At 38.0% G+C, this 24,695-nt stretch overlaps 1 protein-coding gene across 1 annotated transcript in view; it reads left to right on the top strand.

Annotated features, from left to right (window-relative positions):
• DNAH8 (dynein axonemal heavy chain 8) overlaps positions 1 to 24,695 on the top strand; it is a 395,922-nt gene that overhangs the window by 211,601 nt on the left and 159,626 nt on the right. The window contains exons 53-57 of the mRNA XM_088024365.1: positions 4,582 to 4,724; positions 5,208 to 5,342; positions 5,732 to 5,854; positions 7,055 to 7,268; positions 21,696 to 21,805. Coding sequence (XP_087880491.1) covers positions 4,582 to 4,724; positions 5,208 to 5,342; positions 5,732 to 5,854; positions 7,055 to 7,268; positions 21,696 to 21,805 — 725 coding nt within the window. The remainder of the gene's footprint in view (positions 1 to 4,581; positions 4,725 to 5,207; positions 5,343 to 5,731; positions 5,855 to 7,054; positions 7,269 to 21,695; positions 21,806 to 24,695) is intronic.

The raw sequence follows: 24,695 nt of genomic DNA, 5'->3' as shown, positions 1-24,695 counted from the left end.
CCTTGTTAATTTTAGCCATTCTGACTGGTGTGAGGTGGTATCTCATTGAGGTTTTGATTGGTATTTCCCTGATGCCGCGTGATGTTGAGCAATTTTTCATGTGTCTGTTGGCCATTTGGATGTCTTCTTTGCGGAAATGTTTGTTCATGTCTTCTGCGCACTTCTTGATTGGATTATTTGTTCTTTGGGTATTGAGTTTGATAAGTTCTTTATAGATTTTGGATACTAGCCCTTTATCTGATATGTCATTTGCAAATAACTTTTCCCATTCTGTCGGTTGTCTTTTGGTTTTGTTGACTGTTTCCTTTGCTGTGCAGAAGCTTTTTATCCTGATGAAGTCCCAATAGTTCTTTTTTGCTTTTGTTTTGCTTGCCTCTGGTGACATGTCTAGTGGGAAATTGCTTCAGCTGAGGTCAAAGAAGTTGTTGTCTGTGTTCTCCTTTAGGATGTTGATGGATTTCTGTCTCACATGTAGGTCTTTCATCCATTTTGAGTTTATTTTTGCGTATGGTGTGAGAAAGTGGCCTAGTTTCATTCTTGTGCATGTTGCTGTCCAGTTTTCCCAACACCATTTGTTAAAGAGACTGTCTTTTTTTCATTGGACATTCTTTCCTGCTTTGTTGAATATTAGTTGACCATAGAGTTGTGGGTCCATTTCTGGACTCTCTATTCTGTTCCATTGATCTATGTGTCTGTTACCATACTCTCTTGATGATTACAACTTTGTAAGAGAGCTTGAAGTCTGGAATTGTGATGCCACCAACTTTGCTTTGCTTTTTCAGCATTCCTCTAAGCAAAGAAAGAGCCTAAAAGTAACATAGACCAGAAAGGATTGGAGACAATATACAGTAACAGTCACCTTACAGGCAATACAATGGCACTAAATTCATATTTTTCAAGAGTTATCCTGAATGTAAATGGGCTAAATGCCCCAATCAAAAGACAGAGGCTATCAGATTGGATTAAAAAACAAGACCCATTGATATGCTGTCTGCAAGAGACTCATTTTAGACCCAAAGATACATCCAGATTTAAGGTGAGTGGGTTGAAAACCATTTACCATGCTAATGGACTTCAAAGGAAAGCTGGGGTGGCAATCCTTATACAAGACAAATTAGATTTTAAACCAAAGACTATAATAAGAGATGAGGAAGGACACTATATCCTACTTAAGGGGTCTATCCAACAAGAAGATCTAACAATTGTAAATATCTATGCCCCTAACATGGGAGCAGCCAATTATATAAGCCAATTAATAACAAAATCAAAGACACACATGGACAATATACAATAATAGTAGGGAACTTTAAACCCCCCCCTCCGCTGAAATGGACAGATCATTTGGAAAGATCAACAAGGAAATAAAGACTTTAAATGGCACACTGGACCAGATGGACTTCACAGATATATTCAGAACATTCCATCCCAAAGCAATAGAATACACATTTTTCTCTAGTGCCCGTGGAACATTCTCCAGAATAGATCACATCCTGGGTCACAAATCAGGTCTTAACTGGTACCAAAAGATTGGGATCATTCCCTGCATATTTTCAGACCACAGTGCTTTGAAACCAGAACTCAATCACAAGAGGAAAGTCGGAAAAAACTCAAATACGTGGAGGCTAAAGAGCATCCTACTAAAGAATGAATGGGTCAACCAGGAAATTAAAGAAGAATATAAAAAATTCATGGAGACAGATGAAAATGAAAACACAACTGTTCAAAACCTTTGGGATGCAGCAAAGGCAGTCCTGAGAGGAAAGTATATAGCAATACAAGCCTTTCTCAAGAAACAAGAAAGGTCTCAAATACACAACCTAACCCTACACCTAAAGGAGCTAGAGAAAGAACAGCAAATAAAGCCTAAACCCAGCAGGAGAAGATAAATAATAAAGATCAGAGCAGAAATCAATGAAATAGAAACCAAAAGAAGAGTAAAACAGATCAACGAAACTAGGAGCTGGCTCTTTGAAAGAAGTAACAAGATTGATAAACTCCTGGCCAGACTTATCAAAAAGAAAAGAGAAAGAACCCAAATAAATAAAGTAATAAATGAAAGAGGAGAGATCACAACCAACACAAAGGAAATACAATTATAAGAACATATGAGCAACTATATGCCAGCAGATTAGATAATCTGGAAGAAATGGATGCATTCCTAGAGATGTATAAACTACCAAAACCGAACCAGGAAGAAATAGAAAACCTGAACAGACCCATAACCACTAAGGAAATTGAAGCAGTCATCAAAAATCTCCCAAGAAACAAAAGCCCAGGGCCAGATGACTTCCCAGGGGAATTCTATCAGACATTTCAAGAAGAATTAATACCTGTTCTCCTGAAACTGTTCCAAAAAATAGAAACGGAAGGAAAGCCTCCAAATTCACTTTATAAGGCCAACATTACCTTGATCTGAAAACCAGACAAAGACCTTATCAAAAAGGAAAACTACAGACCCATATCCCTGATGAACATGGATGCAAAAATTCTCACCAAAATACTAGACACTAGGATCCAACAGTACATTAAAAGGATTATTCACCATGACCAAGTGGGATTTATTCCTGGGCTGCAAGGTTGGTTCAACATCCGCAAATCAATCAATGTGATACAATATATTAATAAAAGAAAGAACAAGAACCATACGATCCTCTCAATAGATGCAGGAAAAGCATTTGACAAAGTACACCATCCTTTCTTGATTAAAACTCTTCACAGTGTAGGGATAGAAGGTACAAACCTCAATATCATAAAAGCCATCTATGAAAAACCCACAGTGAGTATCATTCTCAATGGGGAAAGGCTGAGAGCTTTTCCCCTAAGGTCAGGAATGCGGCAGGGATGTCCAGTATCACCACTGCTATTCAACATAGTACTAGAAGTCCTAGCCTCAGCAATCAGACAACAAAAAGAAATCAAAGGCATCCGAATTGGCAAAGAAGTCGACAAACTATTACTCTTGGCAGATGATATGATACTTTATGTGGAAAACCCAAAAGACTCCACCCCAAAACTGCTAGAACTCATACAGGAATTCAGCAAAGTGGCAGGATATAAAATCAATGCACAGAAGTCAGTGGCATTCCTATACACCAACAACAAGACAGAAGAAAGAGAAATTAAGGAGTTGATCCCATTTACAATTGCACCCAAAACCATAAGATACCTAGGAATGAATTTAGCTAACCAAAGAGGCAAAGGACCTGTACTCAGAAAACTATAAAATACTCATGAAAGAAATTGAGGAAGATACAAAGAAATGGAAAAACATCCCATGCTCATGGATTGGAAGAACAAATATTGTGAAGATGTCAATGCTACCTAGAGCAATCTACACATTCAATGCAATCCCCATCAAAATACCATCCACTTTTTTCAAAGAAATGGAACAAATAATCCTAAAATTTGTGTGGAACCAGAAAAGACCCTGAATAGCCAAGTGGGCAATAAATTTAAATACATGCTTTACGAAAGAAGATTTATAAATGGTGAAAAAAATGCATGAAAAGACATTCCACATCATTATCAAGGAAATGCAAATTGAAACTGTAATGGGATATCATTACATAGCCACTAGAATGACTGAAAGGAAAAGATTAGTTCTACCAAATATGGGCGAGAACATGGAACAATTGGAACTCTCATATAGTACACAATAATATAGCCACTTTGGAAAACAGTTTCTCAGTTTCTTGAAAGTTAAACATACACTTAACATATGACTTGATATTTTGCAAGGAAATGTGAAATTGAGGTTATTCCTCTAGTGCTGAATATTTTCTTTGCTACTCTCAAATGTGTGCTCCTTTGCTGTTTTCATGCATTCTGTATGCATAGTAGCTTTTTTTGGTACAATCCTGAATCATAGTATAATATTTCTGGAGACATTTAAAATGTCAGTTAAAATGAACAAAGCAATATCAACAATGCAAGTAATCTAATTTTAAATGGTAGCAATATGAGCATCTCTGACCAAGTTTGCCTAGCCAATAATGATTACAAGACTTCATAGATTGTAAGGCACATTCCATATATGCTAAAATATAAATACTTTTTTTTAGAATTGATGAAATGTGGTAATAATAATTATAACAATAAGATCAGCCAGTAAATTATTAGTTATATAATATCAGTTAATAAATTAGTAGTCAGGAGCCCGAGTACTTTATTAACTAGTTTTAAGGCTAGATTTATTTTACCCATTTCCCATGGCAAACATTCTATGTCCACTCATCAGTTACCCCCTTTTGGTCTTTCCCATCCTTTCAGTTGCTGTGGGTTTCTTACCAGATATTAAATATGTCATTGGTTTTTACCACTAATTCTAATTCCATTTCAGGCCAGATTGTCTAGTTGAATGATTTAGAAATTTAAAAACTGACTTTATAAAGAGGCAAAACAGATTTAAATGATCAAATGCCATATATATATTAGATAAGCTGATATGTTAACATATTTTTGGAAAACGTTTTAAATGTTCATATGAATCTGTTGGTTGTTTATAGCATTTGTCTTTTTATATTTTGAGATAACTTTCAAAGAATGCAGTTTTATTAAGATGAATTTTTACTTATTGTGTAGGAGATTGGGAACACTGGAATAAGAAACTTCAGCCATATTATTATCCAACTGACAGTATTCCAGAATATTCATCCATTTTGGTTCCAAATGTTGACAATATTAGAACAAATTTTTTGATAGACATCATTGCAAAACAACAGAAAGTAAGTCTGATAGTTTCTTAGCTGATCACAAACCTATACAAAACACATGCCTTTTCACATACTACAGATAGAAAAATTAAATTCCAGCACAGAGGTTGGAGGTAGTGCCATTTAAGGAAAACACATTTGGCAAATGAACCCCGGGATACACTCCAACTCAATATCCCCTGAACTGCTGACTTCCAGCTTGCTAAGGGAAGTGGGTGTCTGCTCACAGAGTCCCGCCCTACTTCCATGGTCACATGAGTATTTACCCATACTTTCTTCCAGCACAGTTTATAGTACACATTTTATATTTAAATCTTTAATTGAACTAGGAGTGATTGATTATTTATTTATTTTTAGGATTTTATTTTGATGTGGGTCTAATTCTAAAAAGTAATTAAAATTAGTTGTATTAATCATTACAATGAAAAAATAGCTACCAGAACCATGAGATATTTAAAGCTAACCCCTTTCCACATGATTACCTGATTATTGCAGGCCGTTTTGCTCACAGGAGAGCAGGGAACAGCCAAAACTGTAATGGTTAAGGCCTATTTGAAAAAATATGATCCTGAAGTACAGTTATCCAAAAGTCTAAACTTTTCATCTGCCACAGAACCCATAATGTTTCAGGTAAAACCCATCATTTGCTGAGGTAATCGACATCTTAAATGTTTTGAGTGCTGGTTACAGTAAAATGTGTATGCATATAAAATCTGGTGTGTGTGTGTGTGTGTGTGTGTTAATATGAAGTGGGGTTGCACTTGGCTTTCAGCTATTAGCTTTCCTAGGCCAAATCCAAACATCAGATTTTGACCTAATATTGAGGCTGAAGCTGAACTTTGTGTATAAAATTAATGATTAACATTCTAATAACATTTTTTGCAATATTACGATGTATATTTTAATAATGATATTTATGCATATTAAATAACTCAGTTCTCCTCTGAAAGACATGCTCATCATTTCTAGGAATATGGGTTGAAATCTAACGCTTAAGACAAACATCTCCTCTTCTCTAGAGAACAATGGAAAGCTACGTGGATAAGCGAATGGGAAGCACATATGGGCCACCAGGAGGCAGAAAAATGACAGTATTTATTGATGATATTAATATGCCTCTGATTAATGAATGGGGAGATCAGGTATGACTGAAATATCTCCTATAAATGATATTTAATCAGTATTTTTGGTTATAAATAAATGTGTCAATAGCCTTTGTCTTACGAAGCCTAGTAGCAGTTCAGTCTTTTTTGGCTTCTCTGTTAATAGCTGGCATTCTCCCTTCTTGAAATCACTGTGTGTTTTTCAGCAATACTCCTTCCTGCCTTCAGGCTTCTTGATTTCAGCACCCGTTCTGGCTCCTCTCTTCCTTTCCTCAGGGTTTTACTTCTGTTACTTCTTACTCTATATACTCCCTCCGAGGAATACTTGATTTAGAAACACTTTTTTTTTTTTTAACTCTATCACACACATGTCTTCCTTGTCATCATCTGTCAACCCCACAGTCATTCTCCATCAGAGAACCTCACTGATGCTTTCGGAATTCTGCACGTTCCTCATGGGATTCCCAACATCTCCCTCCCACCACTGCCCACTGCCTCATCAGTAATGTCTACCTAGAGCCTGCCAGGACCCATCCCATCTGGCCTTTTATCTGAGTCCACCTCAGATACCTGTAGGAAGTCAGGACTCCGAGGTCCATGCTCACCCTAAGACTATTCCTCAAACAACTCTGCATGGCCCTTGAAATAGCAAGAAGAGAAAGAGTCAATGATAGAACCCTATAGATACATGTGAGGGATGGGTGGAGAAAGAGTGGCTTGGGAAGTGATCCAGAGTCTCAAGATGAACCTGGAAAGAACTGAGCCTCTGAATTCAAAAGAGGAAAAGTTTTCAATGAGGAGGGAGTGTTAGCAGTGTTAGAGGCTGCAGAAAAGAAAGATAGGAACATAAAGCCCAAACCCAAAACATTCAGTAGTATTGAAGGCTCCCATCCCACATTCTGATTTAAAGTAGTTTGAAGTGTTGAATGTTGATACTTGTAACTCTGACTACTGTTGTAATTGTGCCAACTATTCCATAACTCGCCTATTTAAATTTCTTTGGAGATCCATTTTATCAACGTGGTAAAGAGCACACTGGACTCAATCCAGATGTTTAGCTTATGGTTTTGTGCATGAGTGGTAGCATTTAAATCAAATTGCCTTGCAGGTGACCATCAACTTTCACAAACACTTCATTGACAAGATATTTTTTTCTAATCTCAAGTGTACTATTTTATAGGAGTTGTGGAGGAATATGATAGTGATATGTTACTAAAGTATTACTGTATAAAATTTCAGATAACTAACGAGATTGTGCGACAAATGATGGAAATGGAAGGAATGTATAGCTTGGATAAGCCTGGAGACTTCACTACTATTGTTGATGTGCAGATCATAGCAGCAATGATCCACCCTGGAGGTGGTCGAAATGATATTCCCCAACGTTTAAAAAGACAGTTTACTGTGTTTAATTGCACATTGCCTTCAAATGCTTCAATAGACAAAATTTTTGGTATGACTATTTTTGATGTTTCTTTTTTTTTATTGTATTACATAATGGACATAAGCCATGCAAAACCTTATTTAAGAGATAAAAAGGCTCTGTAGTAGGGATTAAGTATCTCAAGTGGAGAGATAAATACCAGAAAAGAGGGACTAACTATTAAGAAGACTCAGGTTTATAGCCCATTCTAAAAATATTTAGAAATAGACTTGTTGAAGTTTGGCTTTAAGGTTTTAGTTTTCTTGATATGATTAATCAGAGAAATTTGGGCTAACGAATGACAGCAGATCTGTCACAGATTAACAATATAATATATCAAGTCAAAAGTAGCATTTTTTATATGTTAATGAAATGAGATTTTTTTGACAACAAATTTAGGTTTGTATAACCTTTTTCATCAAAAATTATGTATATGAAGACATGCAACAGAAATTGACCCATGCACATATGCACATTAATTGATATAACAAATACTATAGATTAGAAGGGAAAGAGCAGACTTTCAGTAAATGGTAATGGGATATTTAGTAATTTTAATGTGAAAATAATTAAAATTGAACCCCTACCTCACACCAAGCATAAAATCAATACAGATGGATTAAAGACCTAAAAAACATTTGGAAGAAAATATAGGAAAATAACTGAATGACATCTGGGTAGGAAAGAATTATTGATTCATCACTTGCATAATAATACCCAGTGCTCATTGTAACAAGTGTCCTCCTTAATACCCATCACCTACTTAGCCCATCTGCACCCACCTCCCTCCATCAACTTTCAGTTTGTTCTCTGTTGTTAAGAGTCTCTCATGGTTTTCTTCCCTCAATATCTCTCTCTCTTTTTTTCCCTTCCTGTATGTTCATCTGTTTTGCTTCTTAAATTCCACATGAGTGAAATTATATGGTATTTGTCTTTCTCTGACTGACTTGTTTTGCTTAGCATAATACAGTGTAGCTCCATCCATGTCATTGAAAACGGCAAGATTTCATTCTTTTTGATGGCTGAGTGTTATTCCATTGTATGTCTATACACCGTATCTTCTTTATCCATTCATCAGTCAATGGACATTTGGGCTCTTTCTGTAGTTTGGCTATTGTTGATAATGTTGCTATAAATACTGGGGTTCATGTGCCCCTTCGAATCACTATTTTTGTATCTTTTAGATAAATACCTAGTAGTGCAATTGCTGGGTCATCGGGTAGTTCTATTTTTATCTTTTGAGGAACCTTCATACTGTTTTCCAGAGTGGCTGCACCAGTTTGCATTCCTGCCAACAGCGTAAGAAGGTTCCCCTTTCTCCACATCCTCGCCAACATCTGTTTCCTGTGTTGTTGATTTTAGCCATTCTGACAGGTGCAAGGTAGCATCTTATCATAGTTTTGATTTGTATTTCCTTGATGATGAGTGATGTTGAGCATCTTTTCATGTGTCTGTTGGCCAGCTGTATGTCTTCTTTGGAAACATGTCTATTCATGTCTTCTGCCCATTTCTTAACTGGATTATTTGTCTTCTGGTTGTTGAGTTTTATAAGTTCTTTATATATTTGGATACTAACCCTTTATCAGATATGTCATTTGCAAATATCTTCTCCCATTCTCTAGGTTGTCAATAGTTTTGTTGATTGTTTCCTTCACTGTGCAGAAGTTTTTATCCTGATGAAGTCTCAATAGTTCATTTTTGCTTTTGTTTCCCTTGCCTCTGGCGACGTGTCTAGTAGGAAATTGCCTCAGCCAAGGTCAAAGAGGTTGCTGCCTGTGTTCTCCTTTAGGATGTTGATGGATTCCTGTCTCACATTTAGGTCTGATTTCATTCATTTTGAGTTTATTTTTGTGTATGGTGTGAGAAAGTGTTCTAGTTTCATTCTTGTGCATGTTGCTGTTCAGCTTTCCCAACACCATTTGTTGAAGACACTGTCTTGTTTCCATTGGATATTCTGTCTTGCTTTGTCGAAGATTAGTTGACCATAGAGTTGTGGGTCTATTTCTGGGTTTTCTATTCTGTTCCATTGATCTATGTGTCTGTTTTTGTGCCAGTACCGTACTGTCTTGATGACTACAGCTTTGTATATAGCTTGAGGTCCAGAATCATGATGCCTCCAGCTTTGCTTTTCTTTTTCAATATTGCTTTGGCTATTTGGGGTCTTTTGTGGTTCCATACAAATTTTAGGGTTGTTTATTCTAGCTCTGTGAAAAATGCTGGTGGTATTTTGATAGAGATCGCATTAAATTTATAGATTGCTTTGAGTCATATAGACATTTTAACAATGTTATTCCAAGCCATAAACATGGAATGTTTTTCCATTTCTTTGTGTCCTCTTCAATTTCTTTTATAAGTGTTTTCAGAGTACAGATCTTTTACCTCTTTGGTTAGGTTTATTCCTAGGTACATTAAGGATTTCAGTGCAATTGTAGATGGGATTGATTCCTTGATTTCTTTTTCTGCTGCTTCATTACTAGTATATAGAAATGCAACAGATTTCTGTGCATTGAGTTTATTTCCTGAGACTTTACTGAATTGGTTTATCAGTTCTAGCAGTTTTTTTTTTGGTAGAGTCTTTTGGGTTTTCTATATATAGTATTATCTCATCTGCAAATAATGAAAGTTTTAATTCTTTCTTACTGATTTGGATGCATTTTATTTCTTTTTGTTGTCTGACTGCTATGGCAAGGACTTCCAGTTCTATGTTGAATAAAAGTAGTGAGAGTGGACATCCTTGACTTATTTCTGACCTTGGAGGAAAAGCTCTCAGTTTTGCCCCATTGAGGATGATGTGAGCTTTGGGTCTTTCATAGATGGCCTTTATTATGTTGAGATATGTTCCCTCTAGCCTACTTTGTCGAGGGATTTTATCATGAAAGGATGTTGTACTTTGTCAAATGATTTTTCTGTATCTATTGGAATGATCATAGGGTTCTTATCCTTTCTGTTATTGATGTGATGCATCATGTTGATTGATTTGCAAATATTGAACCATCCTTGCAACCCAGGAATAAATCTCACTTGTTTGTGGTGAATGATTTTTTTTATTATGTTACGTTAATCACCATACATTACATCATTAGTTTTTGATGTAGTGTTCCATGATTCATTGTTTGTGCATAACACCCAGTGCTCCATGCAGAACGTGCCCTCTTTAATACCCGTCACCAGGCTAACCCATCCTCCCAACCCCTCCCTCTAGAACCCTCAGTATGTTTTTCAGAGTCCATTATCTCTCATGGTTCATCTCCCCCTTTGATTTCCCCCCGTTCATTCTTCCCCTCCTGCTATCTTCTTCTTTTTTTTTTTTTACATATAATGTATTATTTGTTTCAGAGGTACAGACCTGTGATTCAACAGTCTTGCACAATTCACAGCGCTCACCATTGCACATACCTTCCCCAATGTCTATCACCCAGCTGCCCCATTCCTCCCACCCCCCACCACTCCAGCAACCCTCAGTTTGTTTCCTGAGATTAAGAATTCCTCATAATCAGTGAGGTCATAGGATACATGTCTTTCTCTGATTGACTTATTTCGCTCAGCATAACACCCTCCAGTTCCATCCACGTTGGTACAAATGGAAAGATCTCATTCCTTTTGATGGCTGCATAATATTCCATTGTATATATACACCACATCTTTATCCGTGCATCTGTTGATGGACATCTTGGCTCTTTCCAGTTTAGCTATTGTGGACATTGCTGCTATAAACATTGGGGTGCACATACCCCTTCGGATCCCTACATTTGTATCTTTGGGGTAAATATCCAGTAGTGCAATTGCTGGATCGTATGGTAACTCTATTTTCAACTTTTTGAGGAACCTCTATACTGTTTTCCAGAGTGGCTGCTCCAGCTTGCATTCCCACCAACAGTGTAGGAGGGTTCCCCTTTCTCTGCATCCCTGCCAACATCTGTCTATTCCTGACTTGTTAATTTTAGCCATTTTGACTGGTGTGAGGTGGTATCTCATTGAGGTTTTGATTTGGATTTCCCTGATGCCCAGTGATGTTGAGTACTTTTTCATGTGTCTGTTGGCCATTTGGATGTCTTCTTTGGAAAAATGTCTGTTCATGTCTTCTGCCCATTTCTTGATTGGATCATTTGTTCTTTGGGTGTTGAGTTTAAGAAGTTCTTTATAGATTTTGGATACTAGCCCTTTATCTGATAGGTCATTTGCAAAAATTTTCTCCCATTCTGTTGGTTGTCTTTTGGTTTTGTGGACTGTTTCTTTTGCTGTGCAAAAGCTTTTTATCTTGATGAAGTCCCAATAGTCCATTTTTGCTCTCACTTCCCTTGTCTTTGGCAATGTTTCTAGGAAGAAGGTGCTGCGGCTGAGGTCGAAGAGGTTGCTACCTGTGTTCTCCTTTAGGATTTTGATGGACTCCTATCTCACGTAGAGGTCTTTCAACCATTTGGAGTCTATTTTTGTGTGTGGTGTAAGGAAATGGTCCAGTTTCATTCTTCTGCATGTGGCTGTCCAATTTTCCCAACACCATTTGTTGAAGAGACTGTCTTTTTTCCATTGGACATTCTTTCCTGCTTTGTCAAAGATGAGTTGACCATAGAGTTGAGGGTCCATTTCTGGGCTCTTGATTCTGTTCCATTGATCTATGTGTCTGTTTTTGTGCCAGTACCATACTGTCTTGATGATGACAGCTTTGTAATAGAGCTGGAAGTCCGGAATTGTGATGCCGCCAGCTTTGCTTTTCTTTTTCAACATCCTCTGGCTATGCGGGGTCTCTTCTGGTTCCATACAAAATTTAGGATTATTTGTTCCATTTCTTTGAGAAAAGTGGATCGTATTTTGATGGGGATTGCATTGAATGTGTAGATTGCTCTAGGTAGCATTGACATCTTCACAATATTTGTTCTTCCAATCCATGGGCATGGAATGTTTTTCCATTTCTTTGTGTCTTCCACAATTTCTTTCATGAGTATTTTATAGTTTTCTGAGTACAGATCCTTTGCCTCTTTGGTTAGCTAAATTCATTCCTTGGTATCTTATGGTTTTGGGTGCCATTGTAAATGGGATCAACTCCTTAATTTCTCTTTCTTCTGTCTTGTTGTTGGTGTATAGGAATGCCACTGATTTCTGTGCATTGATTTTATATCCTGCCACTTTGCTGAATTCCTGTATGAGTTCTAGCAGTTTTGGGGTGGAGTCTTTTGGGTTTTCCACATAAAGTATCGTATCATCTGTCAAGAGTGAGAGTTTGACTTCTTCTTTGCTGATTTGGATGCCTTTGATTTCTTTTTGTTGTCTGATTGCTGTGGCTAGGACTTCTAGTACTATGTTGAATAGCAGTGGTGATAGTGGACATCCCTGCCGCATTCCTGACCTTAGGGGGAAAGCTCTTAGTGTTTCCCCATTGAGAATGATATTCGTTGTGGGTTTTTCATAGATGGGTTTTATGATATTGAGGTATGTATCCTCTATCCCTATACTCTGAAGAGTTTTGATCAAGAAAGGATTCTGTACTTTGTCAAATGCTTTTTCTGCATCTATTGAGAGGATCATATGATTCTTGTTTTCTTTTGTTAATGTACTGTATCATGTTGATTGATTTGTGGATGTTGAACCAACCTAGCAGCCCAGGAATAAATCCCACTTGGTCATGGTGAATGATCTTTTAATATATGATCCTAGTGGCTAGTATTTTGGTGAGAATTTTCGCATCCATGTTCATCAAGGATATTGGTCTGTAATTCTCCTTTTTGATGGGGTCTTTGGTTTGGGGGTCAAGGTAATGGTGGCCTCATGAAATGAGTTTGGAAGTTTTCCTTCCATTTCTATTTTTTGGTACAGTTTCAGAAGAATAGGTATTAACTCTTCCTGAAATGTTTGGTAGAATTCCCCTGGGAAGCCATCTGGCCCTGGGCTTTTGTTTGTTGGGAGATTTAATGACTCCTTCAATTTCCTTAGCCATTATGGGTCTGTTCAGGTTTTCTGTTTCTTCCTGGTTCAGTTTTGGTAGTTGATACATCTCTAGGAATGCATCCATTTCTTCCAGGTTATCTAATTTGCTGGCATAGAGTTGCTCATAATATGTTCTTATAATTGTTTGTATTTCTTTGGTGTTGGTTGTGATCTCTCCTCTTTCATTCATGATTTTGTTGACTTGGGACATTTCTCTTTTCTTTTTGGTAAGTCTGGCCAGGGGTTTATCAATCTTGTTACTTCTTTCAAAGAACCAACTCCTAGTTTCATTGATCTGTTCTACTCTTCTTTTGGTTTCTATTTCATTGATTTCTGCTCTGATCTTTATTATTTCTCTTCTCCTGCTGGGTTTAGGCTTTATTTGCTTTTCTTTCTCTAGCTCCTTTAGGTGTAGGGTTAGGTTGTGTATTTGAGACCTTTCTTGTTTCTTGAGAAAGGCTTGTATTGCTATATATTTTCCTCTTAGGACTGCCTTTGCTGCATCCCAAAGATTTTGGACAGTTGTGTTTTCATTTTCATTCATTTCAATGAATTTTTTTAATTCTTCTTTAATTTTCTGGTTGACCCATTCATTCTTTAGTAGGATGCTTTTTGGCCTCCATGTATTTGAGTTCTTTCCAACTTTCCTCTTGTGATTGAGTTGTAGTTACAAAGCATTGTGGTCTGAAAATATGCAGGGAGTGATCTCAGTCTTTTGGTACCGGTTGAGACCTGATTTGTGACCTAGGATGTGATCTATTCTGGAGAATGTTCCATGACACTAGAGAAGAATGTGTATTCTGTTGCTTTGGGATGGAATGTTCTGAATATGTCTGTGAAGTCCATTTGGTCCAATGTGTCATTTAAAGTCTTTATTTCCTTGTTGATCTTTTGCTTAGATGATCTGTCCATTTCAGTGAGGGGGGTGTTAATATCCCCTAATATTATTGTATTGTTGATGTGTTTCTTTGCCTTTGTTATTAATTGGCTTATATAATTGGCTGCTCCAATGTTAGGGGCATAGATATTTACAACTGTTGGATCTTCTTGTTCGATAGACCCTTTAAGTAGGATATAGTGTTCTTCCTCATCTCTTATTACAGTCATTGTTTTTAAATCTAATTTTTCTGATATAAGGATTGCCACCCCAGCTTTCTTTTGGTGTACATTAGCATGGTAAATGGTTTTCCACCCTTCACTTTCAATCTGGGGGTGTCTTTGGGTCTAAAATGAGTCTCTTGCAGACAACATATCGATGGGTCTTGGTTTTTTATCCAGTCTGATGGCCTGTGTCTTTTGATTGGGGCATTTGGCCGGTTACACTTCAGTAACTATTGAAAGATATGAATTTAGCGCCATTGTATTGCCTGTAAGGTAACTGTTACTGTATATTGTCTGTGTTCCTTTCTTGTCTATGTTGCTTTTAGGCTCTCTCTTTGCTTAGAGGACCCCTTTCAATATTTCTTTCTTTCTTTTTTTTTTTTTTAAAGATTTCCCCTTTCAATATATCTTGTAGGGCTTGTTTTGTGTTTGCAAATTCCTTCAGTTTTTGTTTGTCCTGGAAGCTTTTAATCTTTCCTTCTATTTCAGTGACAGCCTCGCTGGGTATAGTATTCATGGCTGCATATTTTTCTCATTTAGTGCTCTGAATATATCATGCCAGTCCTTTCTGGATAGGTCTGCTGCCAATCAATGTTTTTACCATTGTCGGTTAAAGATCTCTTCTCCTGAGCTGCTTTCAGGATTTTCTCTTTGTCTCTGAGACTCCTAAGTTTTACTATTATATGTCAGAGTGTTGACCTATTTTTACTAATTTTGAGAGGGGTTCTCTGTGCCTCCTGGATTTTGATGCCTGTTTCCTTCCCCAAATTAGGGAAGTTCTCTGCTATAATTTACTCCAATATGCCTTCTGCCCCCCTCTGTCTTTCTTCTTCTTCTGGGATCCCAATTATTCTAATGTTGTTTCATCTTATGCTATCACTTATCTCTCGAATTGTGCCCTCATGATCCAGTAGTTGTTGATCTCTCTTTTTCTCAGCTTCTTTATTTTCCATAATTCGTTCTTCTATATCACTAATTCTCGCTTCTGCCTCATTTATCCTATCATTTAGAGCCTCCATTTTTTATTGTACTTCATTAATAGCCTTTTTGATTTCGACTTGGTTAGATTTTAGTTCTTTTATTTCTGCAGAAAGGGTCTCTCTAATAACTTCCATGCTTTTTTCAAGCCCAGCTAGTATCTTTAAAATCATCATTCTGAACTCTAGTTCTGACATAGTACTAATGTCCGTATTGATTAGGTCCCTGGCAGTCAGTACTGCCTCTTGTTCTTTTCGTTGAGGTGATTTTTTCCATCTTGTCATTTTGTCCAGAGGAGAATAGATGAATGAGAGAAAAAAATGCTAACAGGGTAACAACGTCCCCAGAAAATATACAGTAAACAAATTAGAAAAGTCCTGAAACGGGGGGAAAAGAAAGGGAAGGAAAGAAAAAAGAAAAAGAAAAAAGAGAAAAAGAGAAAAACAAACAAAAACAGAACAAAAGAAAACAAAAAAACCAGAATATGATCAAATATGATCAGGCTGGTGCATAGATCAGTGCCACACACTAGATTTTGGGCATATTTTGGTTTGCTAGAGGAAAGTGCCTCCCAAAATTTTAAAGAAAGAAAAACGTATATATGTACAAAAATAAGGGTTAATACAATGAAGGGATGGAATATGACTGTAAAGATGAAAATTATAAAAGATTTTATAAAAGGAATTGATAAGAAGTTGGTTGAAAAAAGAAACACGAGGATTTAAAAAAAAAAGGGAGAGAATGTGAACAGGCAGGAGACTAAAACAAAGCCATACACTAGAGATTTAGGGTATATTTTGATCTGTTAGAAGAAACTGTATCTCAAAATTTTAAAGATAGAACAACTTATATATATATACCAAAAATAAGGGTAACTACTATGAAGGGATAGAATATGACTCTTCCAGAAAGTGGTCGCTTTTCTGTTCAGAGTTGTTGCTATTCTTTTCTTCGATCTCCTGTTGAGTTCATAGGTGTTCAGAATGGTTTGATCCCTACCCAGCTGAATTCCTGGGACCAGATGAAATCCAGGTCTCCTACTCCTCTGCCATCTTGCTCCTCCCCCCGAAAAGAGTGAATGATTTTTTTTAATGTATTGTTGGGTTCAGTTTGCTAGTATTTTACTGAGGATTTTTACATCTATGTTCATCAGAGATATTGGCCATAGTTTTCTTTTTCTGTGGTGTCTTTATCTGGTTTTGGTATCAGGATAATGCTGGCCTCATAGAATGAATTTGGAGGTTTTCCTTCCTTTTCTTTTTTTGGAATAGTTTGCAAAGAATATGTATTAACTCTTCCTTAAATGTTTGGTTGAATTCGCCTGTCAAGCCATTTAGGATCTTTTTCCTGACCATAGAGGAAAAGCTCTCAGTTTTCCCCCATTGAGGATGATGTGAGCTTTGGGTCTTTCATAGATGGCCCTTATTATTTTGAGATATGTTCCCTCTAAGCCTACTTTGTTGAGGGATTTTATCAAGAATGGATGCTGTGGAGTGCCTGGGTGGCTCATTCAGTGAAGTGTCTGCCTTCAGCTCAGATCATGATCCCGGAGTCCTGGGATGGAGCCCCACATCAGGCTCTCTGCTCAGCAGGGAGCCTGCTTCTCCCTCTACCTCTGCCCCTACCCCTCCACCCCCAGCTCATGCTCTCTCACAAGTAAGTAAGTAAGTAAGTAAGTAAGTAAGTAAGTAAATAAATAAATAAAATAAATAAATTTTTAAAAAAAGACAATGGATGCTGTACTTTGTCACATGCTTTTTCTGCATCTACTGAGAGGATCATCTGGTTCTTCCTTTCATTAATGTGGTGTATCACATTGATTGATTTGCAAATATTGAACCATGCCTGCAGCCCAGGAATAAATCCCACTTGATCATGGTGAATAATTCTTTTAATGTATTGTTGGATTCGATTTGCTAGTATCTTGTTGAGAATTTTTACATCCATGGTCATCAGGGATGGTCTCCTTTTTAGTGGGGTATTTGTCTGGTTTCTAATCAAGGTAATGCTGGCCTTGTAGAATGAGTTGGAAGTTTTCCTTCCATTTCTATGTTTTGGAACAGTTTGAGAAAAATAGCTATTAACTCCTCTTTAAATGTCTGATAGAATTCCACTGGGAAACCATCTGGCCTTGGACTTTTGTTTGTTGGGAGATTTTGATTACTGATTCAATTTCATTACTGGTTATGCATCTGTTCAAATTTTCTATTTCTTCCTGTTTCAATTTTGGTAGTTTGTATGTTCCTAGTAATTTGTCCATTTCTTCCTATTTGCCCAATTTCTTGACATATAATTTTTCATAATATTCTCTTATAATTGTTTGTATATCTGTGCTGTTGGTTGTGATCTCTCCTCTTTTGTTCATGATTTTATTTATTTGGGTCCTTTCTCTTTTCTCTTTAATAAGTCTGGCCAGGGGGTTATCAATTTTATTAATTCTTTCAAAGAGCCAGCTCTTAGTTTCATACATCTGTTCTGTTTTTTTTTATATATCATTTATTTCTGTCCTAATCCTTATTATTTCCCTTCTTCTGCTAGCTTTAGGCTTTATTTGATATTCCTTTTCTAGCTCCTTTAGGTATAAGGTTAGGTTGTGTACTTCTTTTCTTGCTTCTAGAGGTAGGTCTGTATTGCAATATACTTTTCTCTTAGGACCACTTTTGCTGTATCCCAAAGGTTTTGGATTGTTGTGTTTTCATTTTCATTTGCCTCCATGTAATTTTTTATTTCTTCTTTAATTTTGTGGTTGACCCATTCATTCTTTAGTAACATGTTTTTTAGCCTCCATGTGTTTGTGGTCTTTCCAAATTTTTTCTTATGGTTGAATTCAAGTTTCATGGTATTGTGGTCCAAAAATATGCAGGGAATGATCTCAATGGTTTTGTACTTGTTGAGACCTGATTTGTGACCCAGTATGTGATCTGTTCTGGAGAATGTTCCATGTACACTCAAAAAGAATGTGTATTCTGCTGCTTTAAGATGAAATGTTCTAAACATATCTGTTAAGTCCACATGGTCCAGTGTGTCACTCAAAGTCATTGTTTCCTTGTTTGATTTTCTGCTTAGATCATCTGTCCATTGCTATTAAGTGGGGTGTTAAAGTCTCCTATTGTTATTGTATTATTACAATGAGTTTTTTTATGTTTGTTATTAATTGATTTCTATATTTGGGTGCTTCCAAGTTGGGGCATACATATTTACAATTGTTAGATCTTCTTGATGTGTAGACCTCTTAATTATGATATAATGCCCTTCATCTCTGTTATAGTCTTTGTTTTAAAATCTAGTTTGTCTGATATAAGTATGGCTACTCTGGCTTTCTTTTGATGTCCATTAGCATGATAGATGGTTCTCCATTCCTTCACTTTCAATCTGCAGGTATCTTTAGGTCTAAAATGAGGCTCTTGTGGACATCATATAGATGGGTCTTGTGTTTTTATCCATTCTGATACCCTGTGTCTTGATTGGAGTATTTAGTCCATTTACATTTAGAGTGACTATTGATAGATATGAATTTAGTGACATTATGTTACCTGGTTGGTATATCTGATGATGTTCTCTGTTTCTTTCTAGTCTTTGTTGCTTTTATTCTTTCTTTTCCCCACTCATTGAGTCCCTCAGAGAGGCCATGCCACAACTCCCAAAGGTACTCCCCAAAGGGGGAACTGTTTCTCCCCATGTGACCCAGGGGATCCTTAGACCACACTGCACACTCCTGGGCCTCTGCCCTCCTTCCCCACCAGACCACCACTAAGCCTGCCAGGCACGACCCCAGCGATGGTGCAGACATCTAGAACTTAAAGATTTTGAACTCCACTGCTTATAAAGACTTGTGGTAGTCAGCCCCTCTCCTTTTCCCAGTCAATGGTTTTAGGAAAGAGTTTTTCTTGTGCAACCCCCTGCCTGTTGCTTCACTCTTTCTCTCTTGCTCCTCTCTCTGCGATCAGGGCTCCCTCCCCTTTGCAGCACCTGCAGTTCTTTTCTCCTCCCAAATCACCTCTCAGCAGCTCCTACCTTCTATGATGTGGACATTTTTCTACCTCTAGATGTGCAGTTTGTTCTTAGTCCTCAGATCAATTTCTTGGGTGTTCAGAATGATTTGATAATTATCTAGCTGTATTCAAGGGATGAGGCAAGCTTAGGGTCCCCCTACTCCTCCACCACCTTAACTCCTCTTCTAGGAAAGAACTTTTTAAGTGAGACTCTGAAAGCGTAAACCATAAGGAAGGAGACGACAAGTTTTACTAGATTAAAATTAAGAACTTTTGTTTGTCTAAAAAGCAACATTAAAGAGTGAAAAGACAAGCCTCAAAAGTGGAAGAAAAAAATTTCAACACATGCAATAAAACAAAAAACGTTAGTAATCTGAACACTTAAAGAAATCCTATGAATCAGAGAAAAGCAAACATCCTAATATAAAAATGGACAGAAAATCAAGCACTTTAAGAAGAAGAAAGCAAATGACCAATAAACAAATGTAAAGATGATAAACATACTAATATTCAGGAAAATGCAAATTTAAAACACCAAGGAAATACCATTTATACCCACTGGATTTGCAAAAAATGAAAAATTCTGACAAAATCAGGCATTGGTGAGAATGGGCAGGAACTGAGACACTTAACACCTGCTGGTAAAGCAGAACGTGTGGACACCCACAGCAGTTCCACTTCCAGGCATATGCCAGTTTATCATTTGTCTCCTTTATGATTTGCATATTTTGAGATGCATTTAAGAAGTCCTTTCCTACCTAGAGGTCACGCAGATACTCGCCTATATTTTCTTCCAAACATTACAGTTTTGCCTTCCATATTTAAACCCTTAATCCATCTTTACTTGATTCTGTACATGCGTGCCAGAAGACACACAAGCATGTTTATAGGACAATGTTCAAGATAGCAAAAAACCTTGAAATAATCCAAATATTTATTGACAGTAACATTGGGTCAATAAATTGTGGTGTTGGCACATAGCATGAAGCTATGCAGCAGGGAACATGAATAAACACAGCTACAGGTTCCCACGTGGATGAATCCTAGAAATATGTTGAGTAAAAGAAGCAAGTCACAAAGGAATATGTGATATGATTCCATTAAGTTAAATTTCAAAAGTTGAAGTTAAAGAAAAGGTTAAAGGTCAAAACCATAAGTAGCAAAGCTATAAAGAAAAGTGAGTCACAGATTTTCACCAGGTCAGAGTAGTGGCTGCTCTTGGAGGAAGGAAGGGGTTGTGGACAGGGATGGACAAATGGGGGTTTCTAGTATACTGGGGCAAGGTTGTGTTTCTCAATCTAGTAGACTGTATGTGAGTGTTTATTTGTTAAACTATTTTATACACTCTTCAATATGATTAATACTGAAAACTAAAGACAGAAAGAAATGAGAAACTGAGGCTCAGAGAAGTGAAATGACGCCCAGTCAAGTCCATTCAGTTAGTGTGTGGCAGAGGTGTGGTGTTAATCCTATTTTCCGATGCCAGATGCCATGCTTCTTACAGAATCCTTGTCCCACAGGAAGTCAGGGATCTAGAGTACGGGATTTCAGGAAGCAAAAGGGCCTTGCAAGCATCAAACACAACCAACCCTGACTTCATAGGACAATTTGATGTTCCCTCAGGGCTACTGTTCTTTGGTCCACGTGAACAAACCCCAGTTTCTTTAGCTGCTCCACCCTTCATAAACCTGCTCTGCATCTCTAAGCAAATATTCCTGTTTGCATTCCTCTGAAAATACCATGCTCAGAACTGAAGGTATTATTCAACATGCAGTCTCACTGGAGTGAAGTAGAGTAAATCTGTTTTTGCAGTCTAAAACCAAAAACACTGAGAATTTAAGAACAGTCTATAAATCTACAGCCCAGTCCTTCCTGAGGGTGACTGTGTCAGATTGTCATTGTGCTGGGTGTTTCCAAGGAACCATTATATCACCAGCCCAGGCCAGGGTCACAAGATGTGGGTCCTGAGTCCAATTCTTTCAACAACCAATCCGTGTGACCTTGAACAATTTCCCTTCCTAGTCTTGGTCCGACCTCCATATCGGTGATATGAGCAAGTAGTCTCTAAATTCTTTTCCAGCCCTTATGTGCTTCAGGGTGAGTGCTATTTTATGGACTCCAGAGCCAGGCTGCTCAGGTTCAAATCTCAGATCCACCCACATACAAGCTGTGCGACGTCGGGCAAGTTACTAAACTCAGAATGGGAATAATGATAATATCTATCTGAGATCCTTTTCCACAGGATGTGGGGAAGATTAAGTGAGTTAATACATATAAAACACTTATCACTACACACTAAGCTTTGATGGCCCCACTTCTGACTTCCAGTCTTAGCTGATTCCTTGAGAAAAATTCTTAATGTCACCCAGCTTACTCTGTCTTATCATGATTTATTCACCGGGATAAATATGCACCTTGTAATCTTTTCATAAGTGTGCACCTTCAATCTTGTTTTATTTTCCAGGACTTATTGGCAGTGGGTACTTTGATCCTTGCAGAAAGTTCAAACTTGAAGTATGTGAGATGATTGCAAATTTAGTTTCAGCAGGCAGAGTGCTGTGGCAGTGGACGAAGGTACAGAAGCGTTGTCCGTAATAACAGAAAGTCAACTATTACTCAGTCCGTTCTCACCTCATGGCTCATGAACTTATCATCACATCATGGAGCAGTGGGGTTTTTTTGAAAAAGACAAATTAGGTGCTCAAATAGATTTATGACACCTTTTCCTTCCAGCGAGCAAATATTCCGACTAGATGATGCTTTCCATATGTATGAGATATTACTATAAACCACACACAGCATCCAAGATAAAGTAGAATTTTGCTAAAATGAGAGTACTGCTTTTCCACTTGTTACTCTGATTTGTATGTCAGACATTCACATGTTTACTGGCTGACTGAATACATGAATTTCCGGATGTTCTTAGCTACCTGAGACTTAAAGTCAAACTTGTGTGAGTCTCTGAGATGGAATGGGAATTAGTAAATGAATGGAAGTGTACTTAACAAAATAGATATATATATTTAAATAAGATTTATTTATTTACCTTAGAGAGGGTGGGGGGGGAGAGGGAGAGAAAATCTCAAGCATACTCCATGCTAAGCGTGGAGCCTGACACTGGGCTTGGTCTCACAACCCTGAGATCACAGCCTGAGCTGGACACTTAACCAACTGTGCTACCCAGGTGCTCCTAGTCTAGATTTTAATATACAGGTCAGTGCCCTAAGTAAAGCTCAGCAAACCTGTAGCTGTCACCAGTGGCTCAAAGCAGACTCATGCAAAAGCAATTAAGCATAGGTCTGTGACATTTCAGACCTAGGCTTAAAACAAGGCTGAGGCATTTGCCAAAAAACATTCATTAGGCCAATTACACATATCTCGGAGGAAGCTTATGTCCTGGGGAAACTTGGAGGGTGTCAACCTCTCAGATTCCTGGGGGAATTCTACATAAGAGAATTATAAAGAGGAATTAGGTGTTCCTTATGAAATGCTTGATCCGCACAATGGCCTGTTCCTTGCATGGGGCCCACCCCTTGCCAACACAGGGTCTTTGCACATGCCATTCTGCTTCTCTTAAAGAAAATTCAAAATGAATGGCCAGGGCTGAGTGTCTGAGATAATTTTCTGTGGTCAGATCCATCCATTGTTCACACTCATGTGATTATATACATATTTTCCTGAAAAGCTTTGGCCTTCTGGGTGTCTTTCCATCAAAGCTTCTCTTGTTATATGAATGTTTACTGGTTCCATTTCGCATCTTTCTTTACCTCTTTAACCTGTTTTCCACAAGCTCTCATTCCACTGCTCTCGTCAGGGTCACCAAAGATCTCAGTCTTGCCAAATCCAGAGGTTGATGTCTTCCTCTTACTTGACTCTTTAGCAGCATTTGACATAAAAGTCTCCCTCTCGACACGTTTTTCACTTGGTTCCCGAGGGACCTCATGCTCTTGGTTTTCTTCCTACCTGACAAGTTACCTTTTTAAAAGTCCCCCCTCTTCTTCCCTTCCTCTAGAGACTGGAGTGCACCCAATCTCAACTCTAGGACCTCTCCGTTGTCTGTATTCTTTACCCAGATGGTTTCTCCAGCTCCAAGGCCTTAAACACCATCTCCGTGCTGCTGACTTCAAAATCCAGGCTTCCATTCCAGGCCTCTCTGCTTGGCTCCATACTGATTTCCTACTGCTTAGTAGACGTAGCCATTTAGATGTCCAATAACCATCTTAAAGTTAACGTGTCTGCACAGAACTCTTAATTGTCCTTCTAATATGACCTTCCCTCAGACTTTTGCATCTTTTTAGCTAATAGCAACACCACTGATCCTTCTCCTCAGACTAAAAAACTGGTGCCGTCCTTGATTTGTCTCCCTCATCCCTCTACTTCCAATCCATCAGCAAGTCTCAGTTACCATGCTTTCAGAATATATCCCAAAGCTTGAGCACTCTCTGCCGTCTCAGAGTGACCCCCCTGATAGATGCTTTTATCACCTGCCCTCTGGACCATGCAGCCACTTGCTTTCTTTTTGCCTTCCTAGAGTCTGTTCTTTACACAGTCCTAAAATGCTTTTGAAGAAAGTAAGTGAGAAATCATTACTCCTTCTCAAAACCACCAGGAGGCTCCCAGGTACACTTAGAGTGAAACCCAACGCCTTGCTCTGGCCTGTGAAACTCACCCCCTGAGCTGGCCCCTGCTCGCTCCTTCCACCTTCTGCTCCAGCGGCCCTGCCCTCTCGCTGTTCCTTGAACACTCCATGTTTCTTGTGCCTCTGGGCCACCGTACTTTGTTTGGACTCATTCTCATTCTTCTTACCTTCAGAGGGGCTTTCTCAGATCATTGTCTCTAAAGTAACTGTCCATGGCTCTATCGCAGTCATTATCTGTCTTCTGACCCTACTTTATTTTTTCTGACCATGACTTTTATCATTATTATTTGTCAAATTGTTTGTTTACCAATATATTTGTTTCTTATTTATCTATTGTCAGTCTCCCCACTAGAACAGAAGCTCTCTGATTTTAGCAGATTGAGCTGCTAGTTACCATGCTGTCTTCTTAGTTACAATGGTATCTTCTTAAGGGCAGCAGGAAGTGTTCAAAAATAGCCACTGAATAATGAATGAATCTTCCTCCCCTCCCCACCCCCAAATAAGCAGCCCTTTTTGTATCTTTTCTTCAAACCTCCCATCCTCACAAAGCACTTTTAACCCTTATATACCACTTCATCTTTATATCACTTTACACAGCTTTATTTTTTTTTTTAAGATTTATTTATTAATTTGAGAGAAAGACAGAGAGTGAGTGAGGGGGAGAGGCAGGGGAAGAGAATCTCAAGCAGACTCCCTGATGAGTGTGGAGCCCAACATGGGGCTGGGTCCCATGACCTTGAGATCATGACCTGAGATGAAATCAGGAGTTGGCTGCTCAACTGACTCAGGCACCCAGGCACCCCTACTTTACACAGCTTTAAAGCA

Source organism: Eumetopias jubatus, unplaced genomic scaffold (genome assembly GCF_037043125.1).
Source record: "Eumetopias jubatus isolate StellerSeaLion01/CBP00866 unplaced genomic scaffold, mEumJub1_p1.0 scaffold_6, whole genome shotgun sequence".
Lineage (NCBI taxonomy): Eukaryota > Metazoa > Chordata > Mammalia > Carnivora > Otariidae > Eumetopias > Eumetopias jubatus.
The sequence above is the reverse complement of the archived record's forward strand: the minus strand, read 5'-3'. Positions and strand labels throughout refer to the sequence as shown.